This window comes from Crotalus tigris, unplaced genomic scaffold, assembly GCF_016545835.1.
Source record: "Crotalus tigris isolate CLP2741 ecotype Arizona unplaced genomic scaffold, ASM1654583v1 scf7180000024506.7606697, whole genome shotgun sequence".
In the NCBI taxonomy this organism is placed as follows: Eukaryota; Metazoa; Chordata; class Lepidosauria; order Squamata; family Viperidae; genus Crotalus; species Crotalus tigris.
In genome coordinates this window covers 1377555-1396678 of record NW_024100678.1, presented here as the reverse complement: position 1 = coordinate 1396678, position 19124 = coordinate 1377555, and the positions used below count along the sequence as shown (strand labels likewise).

The window sequence follows — 19124 nt, the reverse complement described above, 5'->3', positions numbered from 1 at the left end:
CCGACAAACCTCCATTAACAATAAGTTGTGCCGTTTGTTTTTGATATATTACCATAAGGGCTTGTAATATCTTTTCGCCAAAATTCATTTCTTCCATTACTGTTAACATAAAATGCCAATTCAATTGATCAAATGCTTTTTCAGCATCTAAAAATATGAGCCCTGCAGGAACTTGGTTGTTCTTGTCTAAATATTCTAATAGATTAATAATTTGTCTAACATTATTTTTCATATACCTTCCAGTTATAAACCCTGATTGATCTTTATGCACAAGATGATGCACCACCCTCATAAGCCTATTTACCAAAATTTTTGCAAATATCTTGTAATCCACATTTAAAAGAGATATAGGCCTATAATTTTTTGGTAAAGTAAGATCTTGATCCTCCTTTGGAATCAATGATATAAAAGCACTACGCCATGAAGGGTAGTGAATGGGTATGCTTGACCAGAACAGTGTTTCTATTGCTGGATGCATCTCCGCAGTTGGAGGAATCCCCAATTCCCATCCCACCTGTCCCTCAGGAAAATAGCTTTCTACTCTGCATGTGATGGAAAGTTGTCTGGATTCCCAGGAGGGAGGGACTGTGTTGCAGAAAGTAATGAGATTGCAGAACTTGGAAAATTTGTCCAACAGCTCTCCCCAAGTATTTTTCAGTATTGTGCTCTCCAAGCCATCACGTCTTTCCAGGAAAGCAAGTGGCTCTTCTTGAGTTTGCTAGGTTTACTGTGTTCTCCCCAAGTAAGAATGCCTCCCCTCCCTCACCCAGTCTTGATGTATAAATCCCCGCTAGTCATATTGCAAAAGCATCTGTATCCCTATGGATGAAGATGTGTCTCCAACTTCTCAATCCTCAACCCCATTCCTGGGACTCTTCAGTGCCTGAGCAAAGGAAGAAGGTGCAATGCCAAAGAACATCTTTCTAAGACCAGCCAGTCTGGCTGTCAATAATTTTTCCCTTCAAGACTCTTGTGGGCAGGAAGCAGTCTTGGGGAGAGGCTCTTACCAATTCTACAGCCTTTCGCTGATGACCTACCATACACAGGGTTTAGGAGAACTTATGGTACTTATCAGGAGGCATAGGAAAGTTCTACAGTGGTGTCCATGCAACATAAGCCAATGAACATCTTTTCCAGAGTTTCTCTGAAGAGAGGAGAGAAGAGAAATAGATGTGAGCCAGGCAGAAGAGTTGAGAACATAATTTTCACCCATACCCCCAGTTTCTTGGCATCTAATATGGCCACTCTTACACTGAAAAACCTTTGTGCTGCCATAGAAATGTTGGCATTTCAGTCCATGAAGCAAATATGAGCAGTTGTGGTTGACTCACTTGGTGGCGTTTGTCCTCTGCCTTTCATGTGGGAAGCTGTCTGTTCATGAGCAACTTGGAACCACAGTCATGTACGGCACAAGGCACAGCAAAAAAGCATTTGGAAGCCTTAAGTTTAGGGGGAAATATAACACAATTTCTCCCCTCCTCCCACCAGGACTTGTGACTTCCTTTTGAGAATTTTCTTCTTCGGCTTCTTCTTCTGCCGTTTCAGTCCTACCACACAAAGAAGGGGAGACATGTAAGCACCTCAAATTAGCTCAACCTTCCTATTCCAAATTGAGCCAGTCAGGGGGTCGATCTTTTTCTATCCTGCAATCCCTTCTGAACAGGCAGCGGTCTTCACTCTCTGATGTGCTGCCTATCTTGACAGAGACTCATTCCTTGGTTCATGTTCCTCGACCTGCTTGTCTTCTCCATGGGTAGGTCCTCTTCTGATGAATCCTAAAATGACAACACACAGTTTTCATCTCTTGGCATATCAACAAATCCACAGAGACAGTGCTTCTGCCATTCTAAGGATGGGGAGTGGTCAGGCCTCAATGACTTGATGAAGATCTCCCAAATTGTATAGAGCCCTGTTCTCTTCTCTGGTTTCTCATCTCTGGGGAGAGATTGAAGAGGTTACCCTGAGTCATTCTTCCTTTATCAGAAGTAGAAGGTAGAGATCCCTCTCCTCTGCAAATGTTTCTTCTAGCCTTTTTTTCTTTTGGGTGGTAGTGCAGCTTGCACTACATGTCGTCCAGATAGAATTGTGCCATACATGTCGTCCAGATAGAATTGTACGCGCACCGGCATCATCCTGAGATGGGCCGCTATGACTGCTAGTATCTTGGTAAATACCCTTGGGGCTGAGGAGAGTCCGAAGGATAGGGCCCTGTACTGGTAATGCCAGTGGGCGTAGGCAAATCTGAGGAATTTGCGGTATTTGGGGTGGATGGGAATATGCAGGTATGCCTCCGTGAGATCTATTGAGGACAGGAGGTCTCCCTTCCTGATACTGGCTAATATGGACTTTAGGGACTGCATTTTGAACCTCCTGTAGGTTACATAATAATTCAGACCCTTTAGGTCCAGTATCACCCTCCACCCTCCTGAGATCTTTGGTATCATGAAGAGGATGGAGTAGAATCCTTTCCTCTCCTCTTCCTTTGGTACCCTTTCTATGGCCTGAATTGACAAAAGGTGTGCAATGGCCGATGCTACCAACCTTGCTTTGGATGTGTTTCTGGAGAGGGGGCACCTGATGAAACGGTTTGGTGGGGGAGAGTAGAACTCTAAGGCGAGACCGTGCCTGATTGTTTCCAATACCCAGGCGTCAGTGGTGGTCTGCTCCCAGACCTCGCTGAACTTCCCTAACCGACCCCCTATGGGAGAGTCTTGTCTGGCATCACTTGAAACGTTTAAAGGGTCAGCTTCCCGATCCCCTGAAGGGACGCCTGGATTGGAATTGGCCTCTGGCTCCCATGTTTGGGCGATCCTGGGAACGATCCTGTCTTGGATAGAAGGCTTGTGAGCCTCTAGACCAGTCCCAGGATTGCCCTGATCGAAAGGGCTGCCTCCACTCCAAGGAGCTGCTTGGACGGAATCCCTGTCTACGGAATTCTTGTGGATTTTTCCTATCTAGCTTTTTTGATGGGTGGACAAGGATCTTTCTTTTGTCCCTGCTTTCACTTACATGTGGGTCCAAAATGGATCCAAACAAGAGTGACCCACTGTATTTGGAGGTTGATAGACGCCACTTGGCTTTTAGGTCTGTTTTCCAATTCTTGAGCCACAGGAGTCTGCGAGAGGCCACTGTGGCTGCTATTGACCTTGCTGCATATTTGGTTGCATGTAGCGAGGCGTCAGCCATGTATTGTGAGGCAGCCAGTATTTTGGCCAAAGTTTGGTGAGTTCTGACCTGATCAGGAGGTACAGTGGTTTGCAGCTCGCGAAGCCACATAATACAGGCCCTGGCGAAGAAAGACAAGGAAGTTGCCACCTTGGCCACCCAGGCTGCGGCCAGGTGTGCGCGACGGAGGGAGTGTTCAACTTCTTGTCTTCCACTTTCAAAGCTTCTGCCATGTCCCCTGGAATAGCAGAAGTGGAAAACAATGAAATCAGGGGACTGTCTACTGTGGGAACATCCAGCAAGTCGGAAAAGGAAGGAGCCACATTAAATAACTTCCTCTCCACTCTGTTAGGTGTAGGTGGTGCTGCTAAGGAAGACCATTGCTCCTCTACAGAGGTGCGGAATACCTCGGGACAAGGGATGTACTTGTCCTGTGCTACTTTTTTGGCAAAAAGGGGATTAGCCTCCTTACTTGTGGAAGGATTCTCCTCCTGAACTGAAGTTAGATTGACAGTGGAAACTGCCTTGATTAACAGGGATTTAAGAAGAGCTGGGTCAAAGAGACCAGAGGTTGTTGTTTGCTCAGGAGTGGTCCCTTCATCCTCCGAAAGGGGCATGTCAGTCATGTCCAGGTCTATTGATTCTCCCTCTCCTATTTGAGAGGAGGTCTCAGATATATTTGTAGCAGGAGCCTTCTTCCGCCCTTTAAGGGATGGTTGAAAGGCTACTTGTCCTTTAGAGGCCATAAATTGGGAGAAAGCATCTTGCATGAATGCTTGAAATTGGGCAGACCATATGTCCTCCTGAGCTCTGTCGTTAGTTGCAGGCACGGGGGGGGGGGGTATGGTCTGGTGAGGATGCTGGAGATGAAGAGTGAGGGGAATCCATCTGCTCGGTTTTCCCCAGAGGAGACCAAGTTCTGAGGACTTCCTGGGAGGTAGGTTCTGGTATAGGGGCCTCCAATGGGGCAGGGGAAACCATATCAGCCTCATTGGATCTGATTCTCTGGGCCCTGGAGAATTGCCTTTCAAGCGCCAAATGTCTCCTCGAGGCCTCTCGCTCAGCTGTTTTGGAGGGTCCCTTCTGGGTAATATGTTTTGTCTTGGCCTTCTTTCCCCCCCCACTTCAGATTCTGTAGATCTGCGCTTTTGTTGTTGTTTGGGGGGGGGCACTTTGGAACCCTGTATAGCTGAATGCGAGATACTGTCTGCCATTGTGGCCAGGTACCCCGAGTAGGCAATACCTGGAATGGGGGAAAAGACACGCAGATCAATAGCAGATATTTGAGGTTTGCAAGCCTTGCTCTGCACGCAAACAATGGCCGGACAGACAGGCTCTTTACTGAAAAGGAAAGACCCTGTTAAGCCGGTGACAAAGGCCACACTAGGGAGCAGCTGGAATTAGTTTAGAATTCCCTCACTCTTCTCCACCAAGGCCAGTGGATGATAATGACCACAGGCTTATTAAAGGATAATTGTTTGGAGTAATATATTTCCCCCCAATATGTGGGCTGTTAAAACAGATCCAAGGGTGTAAGGTTGTATCTATCTCTCTCTTTTCTCCTCTCTCCTTTTTATTTCTGTTTTTATAATTATAATTTATTTATTTTTTTTAACTGTTGGGGACCCTCCGGGTGGATGACCCACCTAAAATGGAGGACTGCAGTGAGTACACCCAAGATGGCGCTGAGGCTAGAGGCCATGCCCTCTAACTGTCAACTGTCAAAGGAAGAAACCACGAGGTTCAAAATGGCGATTACAGCCCTAACGGATGCCTGCCAGCTGAGGTAATTAGTGGAGTATTCGCTAATCTCCTTATTCGGTTGCCCAGAGCTCTGCGGTTCTCCCGGTCGTTTCGGGGGGTCGCGGGCTTCAGCTGAGGGAAAAGGACAGCTTCTGTTGCTATCCGACAGCCTCTCTGCCTCCCTAACTGCCACAAGGTGATTTGCGGCTCTGACGGTCGTTTCGGACCGCGGAGCCTTGCGCATCCCAGCTGGGCGGAAAATAGCTCCGCTGTTGCTAATCAAACTAAAAAGCTTGTTAACTGAAGAAAAAAGGGGCCAGTTACTGAGAAGACGTTGGGATACTCTCACCATGCCGATTTGCACCCTCAGGGGAACGTAGCTCTGACGGACGGCTTGGAGCTCCGAGCCACAAGCAGGGAACGATCTCCTTCAAATTCAGCTGACCACTATTATCAGAGAGGAGGATTTTTGCTTCTAAATCTTGCTATCTGAGGAGCTCAAATTTTTGCTGTCAACGGGCTTTGAGACTAAGTCAAAACTGGAGTCATGCCCAAAAGAGGGGTGTGGCCAAAGTTTTGACCTAGTCTGTCGGGCGGGAAGGCTGTCATGAACCCCATCCGATGGATTCTATAGCCATCCTGCTGGAGAATCCTCACTTCCATCACTGGCCATGTTGCAAAACTGTCCTTACCCCTGGGAATGAAGATGTGTTTCTATCGTGATTTTCTCGCCTATTACCAGTTTCTTGGCATCTGAAATAGTCACACCTATTCTGAAAAGCCTTTATGCTGCCTTAACCAAGCTAGGTGTTGGTATTTCACTGCATGAAGCAAGAATGGGCAGCTGTGCACTGGCTGGTGGCTTTTCAGGCAAATTCACAATCTCGTTCCCTTGACAACCAGGAAAACAATGGCCACATTTTGAATCTACATAAGGATGGCAGATCATTCTGCTATTGCCATGGTAAGAAGCTGGTCAGATCTTACTGACTCATTGGAGGTCTCCAAAATTGTGGTAAGCTGCATCCTCCACTTCACTCTCTTTTCATTTCTGGGGAGAGAACGGAAAGCCAAAGATCAAAACTAGCCATGGGCCCTTTTTCAAGAGTGAACACATGGCTGGGCAGCCCCATGGCTGACTCTTGGTGGCCATTGGCCTCTGCCTTTCATGTGGGAAGCTGTCCGTTCACAAGAAGCACAATCATTGTGACACAAAGCACAGAGGGAATCAGAATTCTCAGATGGAAGGGACTCCTAGTCCAATCCCCAAGGCAGGGCTCCTCATACCATCTCAGACAGATGATTCCTCAAACCTTTCTTGAAAATCTCCACAATGGAGCACACGCAACTCCTGGAGCCCAACTGTCTCACTGCTTTACAGTTCTCACTTTCAGAAAATTCCTCCTCATTTCCAGGGTTGGATCTCTCTGATGAGCTTCCACCCACTGCCACCACCCACTGTTCTTTTTGATTTATTTTGTGTTTTGGTGCAGTTGTAAGTCGCCCAGAGTCCCTTGACAGAGATATGGAAGAATATAAATTTGATAAATTAAAAAAAAAATGTATATCACAATACTGTAAATCAGCCATTTTTAATTCATTCCGTCCCCATCCAATGGCATATTGTTCATTTTTTATCAAGTTCTTGGTTAATTTTAATGTGATTGTTGAAAAGCATTTTCCTTGGGAGCTCATTTGAGAAAATGAATTGTTGAACAAAGGAGCTGCTTCTACGTTACAACAGAAGCTAGAAATGTACTAAGCGTATTGTGATAAAAATTACAAAAAATGCTGATCTCCAAGACTAAAAACTTTATTAGAAACTAAGCTTTCGTCAGCGTCTGCTGACATTGTCAAAGTATAACCCAGCATCTGGGAACGCTTGTTTTTATAGCCTTTTAGAATTAAACAATTTGGACAATGCATGTGTCATGGGTCTGTCCATCCCCCACCCACCTACAACTGGCTGCCTCAATCCTGCCTCTGTTGTGCTGGCCAACATCTGTTTTGATTTGGCCGCTCTGCCTTTCTCCTCCTGCCCCGCCCGCCAAGCACGTCCATCTTGCGGCGCACAATCATTTGGCGCCAGCACCTGACCATTCGCTTTGCTGTCATGCCTGAGTGCATCAACCATGTGTCATGTTGTCATTCCAGCATGCAGGCTCTCCAGTATGTTAGTTGACAGTTTGGACAGCATGTCATAGGTCTGTCCATGCTTGGTCCGGCTGTATCAGTCCTGTTTCCATTGTGCCGGCCGACATCCAATTGATTTTTACCGCGCTGCCTCTCCCCTCTTGCCTCGCTCGCCAAACACATGTCTTGCGGCGCGTAGTCGTTTGATGACGCCTGTCCGCTTTCCTCACTGCTATGCCCGGATGCATCACCCACATGCAAAGCCGTCATTTTGGTTTGTGGCCTCTCTGCTGTGCCAGCATCACTGGACGTGTTGGTTTGCTGTCCTCTCCTGGAGTTTGTAAGTCTGGTCTGCTCCTCCGTGCATCTAGTCCTTGCAACCTCCTGCCCCGCTGATATATCAACTGGTGTATGATCGTGATCTTTCACTCTCCTCTTTACACGGGAGGGGGATAATCATTGGTTCCTCCGTTCTGGCCCCCTGCATGATGATTCATGTTGCCACAGTGCCTGATAAGCTGGTAGCAGTTTGATGTGTCAGTTGATAGAGTATTGATTGGACAGCCAAACCTCCTTCAGCAGGCGGCCACCCTTTGTCAGATCATGGGTGATGACGTTAGCCCCTGCGAAATGAAATGTGTGGTTATATTCAGTTGTGTGTGCCCACACCTGAGATCATTGTTTGCCTCGCCTAACTGCTAGTTTGTGCTCATGGAGGCATTTTGTGGTTTCTCCAATGTAATTGCATGCACAGTCATTACAATTGATTTGGTAAACCACGGATGACATATCGCCTTTGGATAGAGATTCCTTGGGGCGCATTATGCTAGTATGCAGGGTCTGTCTGGGTTTGTGTGCCACTTTGATGTTGTGCGTTGCGAGTATCCGTGCAGCTGCTTCCAAAACTCCACTGATGTAAGGGAGCGTCACCCAAGTAGTAGCCGTTGTTCTATCATCAACTGATCGTGTTTTTTGTTGCCGGCAACAGCATCGGATGAAGTTTGCTGAGTATCCATTTTGCATGCATATCTGGTAAAATTATGCCCGTTCTTTAGACCATTCTGCTATTGTGCTGCAGTGTGTGTCAACCCTATTAAACAATGTCCGGATGCAACTGATTTTGTGAATGATAGGATGATTGCTGTCATTGTGAAGAATCCAGTCAGTGTTTGTGGTCTTGCAGTAGACACTGGTGGAAAGTGTGCCATTGGGCTCGCGACTGACCAGTACGTCCAGGAAAGCCAAGGGTTATTGGTTTCCTCTTCTGCCGTGAACTGAATATCAGCATAGATCAAATTAAATTTGCTCATGAATCCAGTCCTGGCATTTAATGACGACAAAAGTATCGTCAACGTACCTAACCCAAAACTTGGGTTTGTAGTCATTCATTGCCATGAGTTGTAATTTTTGCAGAACTGCCTCAGCAATTATCCCAGAAATTGGAGACCCCCATGGGTGTACCTTTTATTTGTTCCTATGTGGAGAACATGAAATATGTTCTCAGACAAAAATTCAACAATTGAATGAGGTCCTCTGAATTAGGTAAGCCTGGATGCTGTGGCTCCTCCTCTTGTAACAGCTCTCTTATGACAGACACAGCCAGGCTTTGGGGGATGGAGTTAAATAGAGATATTACATTGAAGGATATCATAACTTCATCATCCTTCATCATCACTTCATCATCCTTCTAGCTGGAGCCCTCCAGCTAGAAGCTTAGGAAGACAAAAACACCTAAAATCTACATACCCCACCAAAATTCTATGGACAGGAAACGTAATAGGATTAACCACCACCACCAGAATGCCAGAAAGGCACACTCAGACTCAGGTCAAAGTACATAACACAGGAAATACAAAGCCTCAAACAGGAACAGGAAACAACCTCAAGAGCCCCAGAGGGTATAAAAACCCACTCCCTACTACATGTGCTCACTCTTTTCTTTCAGAGCCATCTTTCTGTCTGGCTGTCCAATAAACTACAACCTTCTTTCTAAAGCAGTCGCCATGTTGTTTATCCCTGGCTTGGACTGGACCCTGATGAAGGCTTTTCCATCAACAAAGTCAATCTTCATCTACAATGAGATGAAACAAAATAAATGATGTTGAATAATGTAACTATTCATGCTTGAATAATGTAACTATTTCCTTAAAAAGATTGGTATACATTGAATGCCGCTAATTAATGGCAAACACAAATCTTTCTATCTCAGGGGTGTCAAACTGCCGGCCCACGGGCTGGATGTGTCATGCAAAAACTGCCCACCCCATTGCCGGCAATGGAAAAAAAGTCACAATACATTGCGACATGTCACGTGACATTGCGAGTTTGACACCCCTGTTCTATCTTATTTAGTGTGTTCCAGAATTTAAAAAAAAAAACTAAAGCAAAAAAGTGCTTACTTTCAAAACAATACAATCTCTTTTTCATGTAAGCAAACTAATTAGTCATTTTGAAAACAAAATGCTTTGTGTTTAAGAGTGGATGATCTACTGTAGTAGGGATATATAGATTTCCACAGACAAAAATATTATGATCAAAAACCGTTTCTGTTATGGTCAGCTAAACCATCGTTGCATTGGGAGTAAGTATCTAGCAGGCAGCCTGTCAAGATCATGATTTTTAAAGTTTGAGTGGCTGTGAAGTAAGTGATCATAGCCAATTACAGTACATGAATAGGGTAATCACTGCTAACCAAAAGAGGATAGATGAAATAGGCTGGAGTCTATGCAGAATACTACAAAACACTTGGATAGAACAATGCTTATATAGAAATATAAATGTAATTATATGGATATTTTTTCTGAAAGAATCTATCTTTCTTATCTATATCTATATAAATAAAAATGTAAATGTTCATTTGTTCAAAATCTTAAATCTCCAAAGGTTCTTCACCGATTGCTTTGAAATTTTGATACAACATTGCATTCGAATACGCACATGTTTTTATATACCTATCTTATATAGATGTCACACTTGTGACAGGTAAAAACATGCTTTTTTTGAAAAATAGCGCCATCTGTTGGACGTAATCTCTATATCTGCACATACAATGGAACAACAAAAAATATTGTATACCCACAAGCATTGTGCGCTTTATCTTTTCTTTCTTTTCCATTTAACCACACTGAGGCACAGCAACACGTGGCTGGGTACAGCTAGTTATATAATAAATTAGCAGTGTATGCTAGAGGAAGTGGAGCAGGCAGGTAGGTGCTAAAGGAGAGTGGTGTGGACAGGAATAATATTCTCTAAATTTATAACTTCAAAGTATTTATATTCCTAGCAATTTTGGCTTTATTAGGAAGCATCCATTGCCTCTTCATTCCATCCTATAGGTTTCTAGACTATATTCACCTTTTCCTCATCAATCTGCTTTTCTTTGTGTATGTAATTATAGTTATATATGGAATGTGTAACTGTGAGATCATTAACTCCCCATTTGCTGTGGTATATTTCCTCAATACTTTTCAAACAGGAAGCTAAAATAAAACAAAAAGGACATAAAACAACAAAAATGAAGAGCAAACCAGCATGAGATAAATTAGTCATCAGGTTGAGCAAAATTCTTTACAAAAGACTGGTAAACTACAGGCACTCTGGTTCTTCTGAATACTGTATTGGATCTTATAAGCCTACAGCACAGCATTATTTATTGTAAAAAAATTATTCCCTTTGTTGACCAAGACAAATCCCAAAATCAGAACCACCATGGGAATGATACAGGGACTGCTGATACAACACAAAGCCAAAAAAATATTTTTTTTTTAAATTAGGCATAGAAATTTAATAAATAAGGTTTGTTGCTCTATCAGCTTTTATTCAAATTCCTTTAAACAGGTGAACAATCAACCAGTGGAATGCCTTGCCTTCAGAAGTTGTGAGTGCGCCATCCCTGGTGGGTTCAGTCCATTGTTGGACATGCATTACTATCCAATGTAGGATAGTTGACAGCCAAACAGAAAACACTTGAGCAGCAGGTAGCTCAGAAATGTTGTCATGATGCCAACACTAAGGAATTCCAGTACCGCATTAACACTTTATAGCAGGGCTCTTCAAACTTGGCCCTTTTACGACTTGTGGACTACAACTCCCAGGCAACAGCAAAGGAGGGGACCCTCATCATAAATAATCCCGTTCTAGCTGAATTGTTAAATGTTTTGGGGAAAATGATAAACAGTAGTTGAAAACTCAATTAAAGTTCTTCCAGTAGAGCCATTGCGGCAGCAAAGGACTGAGGAAAAAACAGGTATTACAGCAATCATACTACCATACTCAAAATCATACTATCTGAAACGAAGTTTTGTTTCAGAAGGTCACATGATTGTGGCTCTGCTACCTTGGCCACGTGGATATTGTGTTCCTTGGATAATCACAAGTCAGAAAAAAAGAGATGCCTGATCTGGGAATCAGAATTAGAACCGGAACCCCAAAATAGGCTGGATCCCTTCTTTGAATGTCCCACCCAGAGAAATAATTGGACTAATTCCCGACGTTAGCCTAGGCCCTAGCTGTTATTAGAATACTTTAAAAATATTTTAATCGTTGCACTGCGGTGAAATATTGTGTGAACCTCCCTTCTGACGACTCTTTCTGTCATTGCCGATTGCGCTCAGCCGCTCTTTTAGCTGGGGGAACCGAAAGCTGCAATAAGAGAATCCTAAAAATTGGAAAGGGGTCTTTAACGCCATCCAGCCCAACCCCGTATTTTGCTCAGTAAAAGCCTCCCTTCGGATAGCTAGTCAGAGGAAGATTTGCAAACTACTACGTCGGGCAACGCCTCCCAGATTCAACTCGGAGCACCTACAACTCCTGGTTAATAGGCGATCGGAAAGACTTCTTGAGTAAAGCTGCCTCTTTCTCGCTTACGGTACTTGGAGCCGGCTGGGCCGGCACTGCCTGGCATCGCCCCGCCCCGCCCCGCCAGGAAGCAGCTGTGCGATCGCCTCGCGTCGGCCTGCTCTGCCGGGTGTCAGGAGGCGGCGGTGAGCGTTGCCATGGAGGTCCTGGGACAGGCTGAGTCGAGGTAAAAAGAGCGGATCGGAGCAGTGACGTTCTGGGGCCAACGACTAGCGTAGAGACTGTCGGGATGCGCGTTATGCAGAAGTTTAACTTGTTGATTTCAAGAGGGCAGACGCCTTGGCATGTGTCGTAAAACAGGAGAAGCACAACGGTGGCTCGCTCACCTGAACCACTCGCAATGTTTCAAAGGACAACTAGGCTCTTAGGCTTGGCGCCCCTGATGCATAGCAGGTGGCGCCGGAGCGGCCAAAGGGATAGGCAGGCACGTAGTGTGGGAGGGGAAAAAAAAGTAGAACAGGATTCGAGTTCCTTTGCAGCCTGATTTTTTTTCCCCGGGAGCTTCCCACCCCCCCAATAACAATAATTCTGTGAGGTAGGCTGAGTTGAGAGGTTCAGTACAATGTATAGAATTTATCGAAATACAAATTACACTTGAAAAGAAACAGACAGAGCGACCTCTCCGCTTTCCACTTTTTATTTTTTATTTTTTAAACATAGTGGAACCCCCATGAAAGGATGGGAGTTCAATGCAGCCATCAGTCTTCCATCTATTCATTTTAACGGTAGAATTCACAGTCTCCTGGTTTCTAGCCTGGTGCCTGTTTTTTGAGGTCTCCATTTAGATTCGTCTTTTGCAGAGGGACAGGGGTGTTTGGGTAATGCAAAACTGTACAAAATTATATGACAAAAATTATAGTGGATATCACACTGAAGACAAGTGTGCAAAGCTTGATGTCTGACTAATGCTATTCTTATTGTATTACTTTCAGAGGAACTGGGGAGAGGATTTTTCCACTTCTGTTTCTGTTAGGAGCTCTTCCGATTACTTTTAAGACAGGATTGAGCAGTCTTTTGGTGACCAGAGGTTAAGTTTTATACCTTTGGAGAAGCTAGAAAGCTGTAGTGGGAAGACTGGTTATTCAGAATCATTGTAGTCACAATTTATATTCTCTGAAATGTGCCTCCATTGTATTATGTAATATTATGTTCAAAGTTCAACTCCTGTTTTGCCTAAACTTGTTGGCAAGAGAAGGAATTTAACAACACCATATCCTCTTGTCTATGCAGTTTATAACTTCCTGTCCAAAGAAGAACTCTGGGGAATTCAAAATGTGCACATTTGAGACATTTTCCTTGTTCCTAATAAAGATAACATCCAACAATAGATTTACAAAATATTTTATTTATTTATTTATGGCTTTAGCAGAATGAATAATACCCATTTATTTAAATAAGACAAATGGAAAACATATTTTCTGTATTTGGGGAAAAAATCTATTTGGAATTTCAGATAATTTTAGGTGGCTGGACTTATTGCATGTACCGGTACTTGGTTATCCTTTACTGTTCTTAACTTGTGTCTCTTCTCTTTTTTGCAATTAGTATTCTACCATCAAGAGAGCTGTTGTTCAAGAAAACATGAAATCAGATAATGAGGACAGAGAGGGTCTTGTACCTGAGACATCAAACATGTCACCAGAAGAAAAAATGGCAGACACCAGGAGTAGCAGTGATGATTTCACAGGAGATATGTCTCAATGTTCTGAGGATTGGGAAAATGCTGATATAAAACCTAGCCAAGAAGCTTCTAGGAAAAAACTATGTGGTTATTTACATAAATGTTCTTCTAAAGCACCAATCAAGACCTGGAAGTCACGCTGGTTTTGCTATGATGAAAATAAATGCTACTTGCTATACTATAGGACAGCACAAGATATTACTCCTTTGGGAAGCATAGAGATTTCCATTGCGACTTTTGATCTTAAAGTGGGAGCAGATGAGGGTATTTTTGAAATCAGGACTCCCATCAAAGACTTTATTCTTAAGGTACGTAATTGCAGGAAGATGGGGGTGGGTGGGTTAATGTGGCCTGAATTCAGGTCTGAAGCCCCAATTAATATAAGTTTCAGAATCTTTAGAGGATTTTTTTTGATAAAATGGTTAAACAAAGGATTCACAACTGTTGAAGTTTAAATTTGCTACACAAAACATGAAGTAAGAAACTGATTGTGTTCTTGGTTATGATAGCTAAAGAAATTCCTACTCAGTGCTAGAAATATTTAAAGAAATTTTGTATTCAAATATGGCTTGAAAAGATTTCTTTCAAAAAAATCTCATATTATCTTTTTATTGACAATAACATGCGGTTGGGCAAGCTGTTAGCTTATCTCTAAACATTCTCAATAGAAAGCGTTGTTATGAAACATGACATTGCATGTAAATAAATATAATTTTTTGCTGGATGATTAAATATGTTCTCTCCAGGACAATCGGATTTTTAAATATCACAGTAGCATAATTGTTTAGCATGCTATGGATAAATAAGAATCAAATAAAAAAATCACTAGCAAAATTATTTAACTTGTTAGCTGAGAGTATTTGCATTCTGATAGATTAGTAAGAATTTTTTTATTAATGACTTTATTCCTTTTTATAGGTTTTTTTACATTTACACTATATGTATGTATATACTGTGTATATACGAAAGTTTTAAAATGTTTTTTACCTTGTGTATTTTATATTTTTTAGCATTTAAATTATTAAGTGTTTGTATTTTATTTTTCTTATGCTGGTCTATGACCATAGTAAAGATTTGATTTTGCTAAGTGATAAACAAGAACATTAGGAACAGCAACAATTTTGGAAAAGACTACTTTAGTTATAAAGACTATATCTTGACTTCTTTTCTCTTTTGTGTTGATTTTAAATTGAATTGCAGGCTGTCAACAAACAAGCCATGATGTATTGGCTACAACAACTGCAACTGAAACGCTGGGAATTTTGTAATAAACAGGCAAAGGGTTTGGTTGAAGCCATGCCATCCTTTCCTTTCATAAATGAGGCCCAGCAGAGCAACAGTAAGTAATAAAAGTACAATAGCTTGAACTTGAATTGCAACAGGAGGCAGCATTCTCTTTAGAGGTTATATAGGTCAGGGTAGGCAGCTCCTTATCCTTTTACTGTGAGTGATAGCATCCTGCTTTTGATTCCCCATGAGATCACCAGATTGTGCTGCTGAATATCAGTATACTTAGGACTGTTTTAGAAGGGGGATAGAGTGAGAGTGTTTTGCTTCCAAAATATCCTGCTCCTAATTTCATTCTGAAAAAGATGGTTCCATCCCTTTTGGTGACCTTCCTTCCTTCCAATATCTTTCCTTTTCATACTGTCATCAGTTCAGCATAATAGTACTATTAAACAAAAGAATTAAAATAACATTTCAGAATGTGTCCTGCAGCCTTCTAAATGTATGGAAGGCCAAGCTGTGGCTCCTGATTCATTAAACGTATGCTTCTCCTGCTGGAGATCAAGATGGCCATTGGCTGCAGTTTGATTCCACATATTTCCAGGTCTTTATCATACAAGAATTCTAAATGCATATATTTGCTGCAAAAATTATTGTTATTGCCTTGTATTTTTTTCTGCCTCCTCCTTTTCTGATTATTGGTCCATCATTCATCATCCTGAACATTCTCTTTCAGTCTTGGTCCATGTATCAAGCAAAAGGCCTTTTAAAAACAATGCAAGTTGTCCCCAGTTTATTGCTAATAAACAGCTGGAGTCTTTCTCAGTCCCATATCCCACAATACACAAATTCCATGGTGCCTCCCCTGAGGTGTTATAGGTGTTAATGCTGCAAGAGGTATATATGCCTAGGCCCAACACGTGTACTCCCAGCTTTCCAAACTGATGGAAGAAAATATATTTAAAAACCACACATTGGGTTCATGTGGTGCACCCTGAAATTGATTTGAAGTTTGAAGATATTTATAATTTTGATTTTTGATTCTGATTTATATATTTGTCATGCATCTGTATTGTAATAAACATTGAATTAGTGAAGTTTTGATCACTGGTTTACCAGCTTTCTGTTCTTTTCTGTATTTTGTTAAACTTCAAACTGCTGTTGTTAGATGTTAGCCCCCTTTTTGTAGAAAGTAAGAATGTTAGTATAATCAACAGAATGGAAGAGAATTTCTGTATTTCAGCTATTGGAGGCAAAGTAACAGGAATGGGTGTGCCCCTGCTTTGTCATTAAGCAAAAGCAGAGCATAGGTTGCCCAACTGCAGCAGGCCAATTTGTCAACACCAGATAGAAAAGTACAAGTTAATTTTAGATAGCTAATAACCATAATTTTAGAGGTCCTTAAGTAAGTTGCAAATCATGCTGTTTCTTTCCTTTGGAAGTAGGAAGTTAAGACAGCCTGAGAACCGGCCAACATTAACTTCTCCTTCTTAAAATACTGGATTTTACCCAATCTGTCCCTAGTAGACTAAAGATTGAGGGCAAGATTTCCACTTCCCGCAAGGCCTCTTTAGATACAGTCTACAAAATTGAAGGAGAAGTACTTACAAGGCAAAGGACAGTGTTTGCTCAAGAGGTAGTTGAGAATATTGTGATGCCTTGCAAGATGTAGCTGTGCCATGTGATCTGTAGATTTAGCATGCCTTGGTTGCTAGTTATTAAACTGTATCTCTTTCTCTGCAGGTGAGGCAGAACAGGATTTTTTACCCTTGGTGACAACTCCCACTGATATAGTTGGCATAAAGGCAGCTTCTCTACCAGCACCACCGACTTCTATTGCTCTTCAGAACATCTCTCTCAAGCATCCTTGGATTGAAATACAGTAACTATTTCATCTCTTTGCATTCCAGAAAAGTAATTGTGACAAATATTTTGCGCTGAAGTAGCCATGTTAATCTGTTGACAGCTCAAGTACAAGTAAATGTCCTTGTGGGCTACCAATTTACAGTAATAAAAGCCAGTCTGATATGTAAAATTTTGCCTTCTTCAACGTGGTGCCCTCTGGAAATTGTGAATAGAATTCCCTGCCTCCGTGCACACTAGCATGGCCAATAGAGATCATTGAAGCCTCATTCCCCTATGTCTATTGGGATTCAAGCCAGTGCTTGGAACAGGCACTGGTATTGTGTTGTATGTACACAAGTGGTTTTTTTTGCATGGAGAGTGCCTTCAAGTCAGTTTTGATGACTAGTGATTGCCTGGACAGGTCCAAGTAATATCCTTGGCAAGATGCTTGGAAGAGGTTTGCCATTGCCTCCTTCTGCCTAATGCTGAGAAGGGGGGGGGGTTGAGATTTTGGGCCTAAGGTGAGACTAGAATTCAGGATCTCCTGGTTTGTACCTGATGCCTTAATCACTCCCCAAACTGGCTCTTAACAATTATTTTCTGTAATAATACATAAAATGAAATGTATTATTATAAAGCATAATATAAATTAATATTCATAAATTAATAAACAGCATGCATTTGTAGAAAAGCACATTTAATTTAAAAGATAAAGCACAGCCTTGTCATTTATTTATAAATAGTAAACATGACTTAGGCTATTGTCATGTATTCCATAGCAAAGTAATAATCTGTGAGCTGTCATTCAGTTCTCTTCCCTGGGCAATCTTGAATAGCTCCATCCACTATTATTCACCTCTCAACTGACTACAGTAGTCACTAGCTGAGTGGGGAGAGGGAGAACACACTTTGGTGCCTCTGTTAGCATGGCCTAAATAAAGATTGTGTGGTATTCACAGTTTTTGACTTCTGGCGATTCCCTGGGCAAGTCCTGCAATTGTAGGGCTGCTTTTTTCGGATCAAACAAGTGTTGATCCATTGGTTGCGAACAAGAATTGATAATCAGCTTGTCATACGAGACTGATGTCACGGCTTGAGAGAGAGTGATTGATCCAAAGTCACCCAGCTGGCTTTCATGCCTAAGACAGGAGTAGAATTCACATTCTCCTAGTTTGTAGTTTGATGGCTTCACTACTAGACCATACTGGCTCTCAATTTGTGACCATTTTGATAGCTGAATATTTTAACTCTTATGCCAGGTCGTAGTTCATAATGATTTAGTGTTTCTCTATGCAAACACTTTTAGGCATTAGAATATTACATATTGGCTGCAAAAATATGTCAATTCCAAATTGATTGCAAAGAGTTGGCATTTTCTGGACAACTATGGTGGCTTATATCATTGTTGCTAGCTGGGGCTTGGTTGGATTTTGCAGGCCGTATATGTAGTCCTACTACACAGAGAAACCCAGTGTAACAGAGAGAAATGAGTTTTTTTGAATGCTGCTTTTCTGTCTGCAGAGAATTTGGGAGTTAGCTTGAAGGTACATTCCGCCACCTGAGTTTTCACATGCACTCTAAAATACTGCAGCCAGATATGCTTTACCATTATAGTGAGATCTAGAATTAAGATCTAAGCATTAGCTTTTCTGTGCAATTTTCTTCTTTTAGAAACACAGTGCATAATCTGTGTGGCAGCCGTCAGAACCGAAAAGACAGTAGTGGTTTTGAGGAAAATTTTGAAATTGTTGCTGATGAAGATCACCTAAAGGGAGAAACTGAGGATACAGGTACTTACTTTGCCTTATGATGATGTATAAAAGACATTTCCTGTTACATTTTGTGATTGTATTAGGAAGCAAATTAATGAGGGCCTACTGTGGGAGATGAACAAAAAAGCAACAAAAATAATTAGACAATGTTACTTAAAAAAAGAAATCCCACTGAATCTGATAGGACTTACATCAGGGTTAGATGTAATGCTGATTAATTATTTAACTTTGTAGAAACCACAGAACATGTACTTCTCCAGTGCCTATACTACAGAGATATTTGTATTAGTTTTATTTGTCTTATTTCACCATTATTGCAAAAATACCTGAGGTCCCACAGATTGGGCCTCCTTCAGGTCCCGTCGGCCAGACAATGTTGGCTGGCGGGCCCTCGGGGAAGGGCCTTTTCTGTGGTGGCCCCGACGTGGTGGAATCAACTTCCCCCCGGGATTCGAACTATTCCCACCTTGCCGGCCTTCAAGAAAGCTATTAAAACTCTCCTGTTCCGGCAGGCCTGGGGTTGATGTCCCTGGGGTGGGGGGGCGGGATTCGATTGGAACATGCTGTGTGAATGTATTCATTTTTAATTGTTATACTTGTGGTTTTAATTTTGTACGCCGCCCTGAGTCCCTAGGGATTGGGCAGCATATAAATTTTACTAATAAATAAATAAATGTATACCCTCCTTCTGCTTTCAGATA

At 42.2% G+C, this 19124-nt stretch overlaps 1 protein-coding gene across 4 annotated transcripts in view; it reads left to right on the top strand.

The window, feature by feature from the left end:
• TBC1D2 (TBC1 domain family member 2) overlaps positions 1 to 19124 on the top strand; it is a 48520-nt gene that overhangs the window by 9961 nt on the left and 19435 nt on the right. For 2 of the 4 annotated variants that reach the window (XM_039333681.1, XM_039333682.1), the window contains exons 4-7: positions 13444 to 13887; positions 14780 to 14918; positions 16550 to 16688; positions 18323 to 18441. In XM_039333681.1, coding sequence (XP_039189615.1) covers positions 13480 to 13887; positions 14780 to 14918; positions 16550 to 16688; positions 18323 to 18441 — 805 coding nt within the window. In that variant the 5' untranslated portion in view covers positions 13444 to 13479. Of the gene's footprint in view, positions 1 to 4826; positions 4952 to 11803; positions 12065 to 13443; positions 13888 to 14779; positions 14919 to 16549; positions 16689 to 18322; positions 18442 to 19124 lie in introns of those variants that run through there. The other 2 variants (XM_039333684.1, XM_039333683.1) reach the window with 2 other exon arrangements.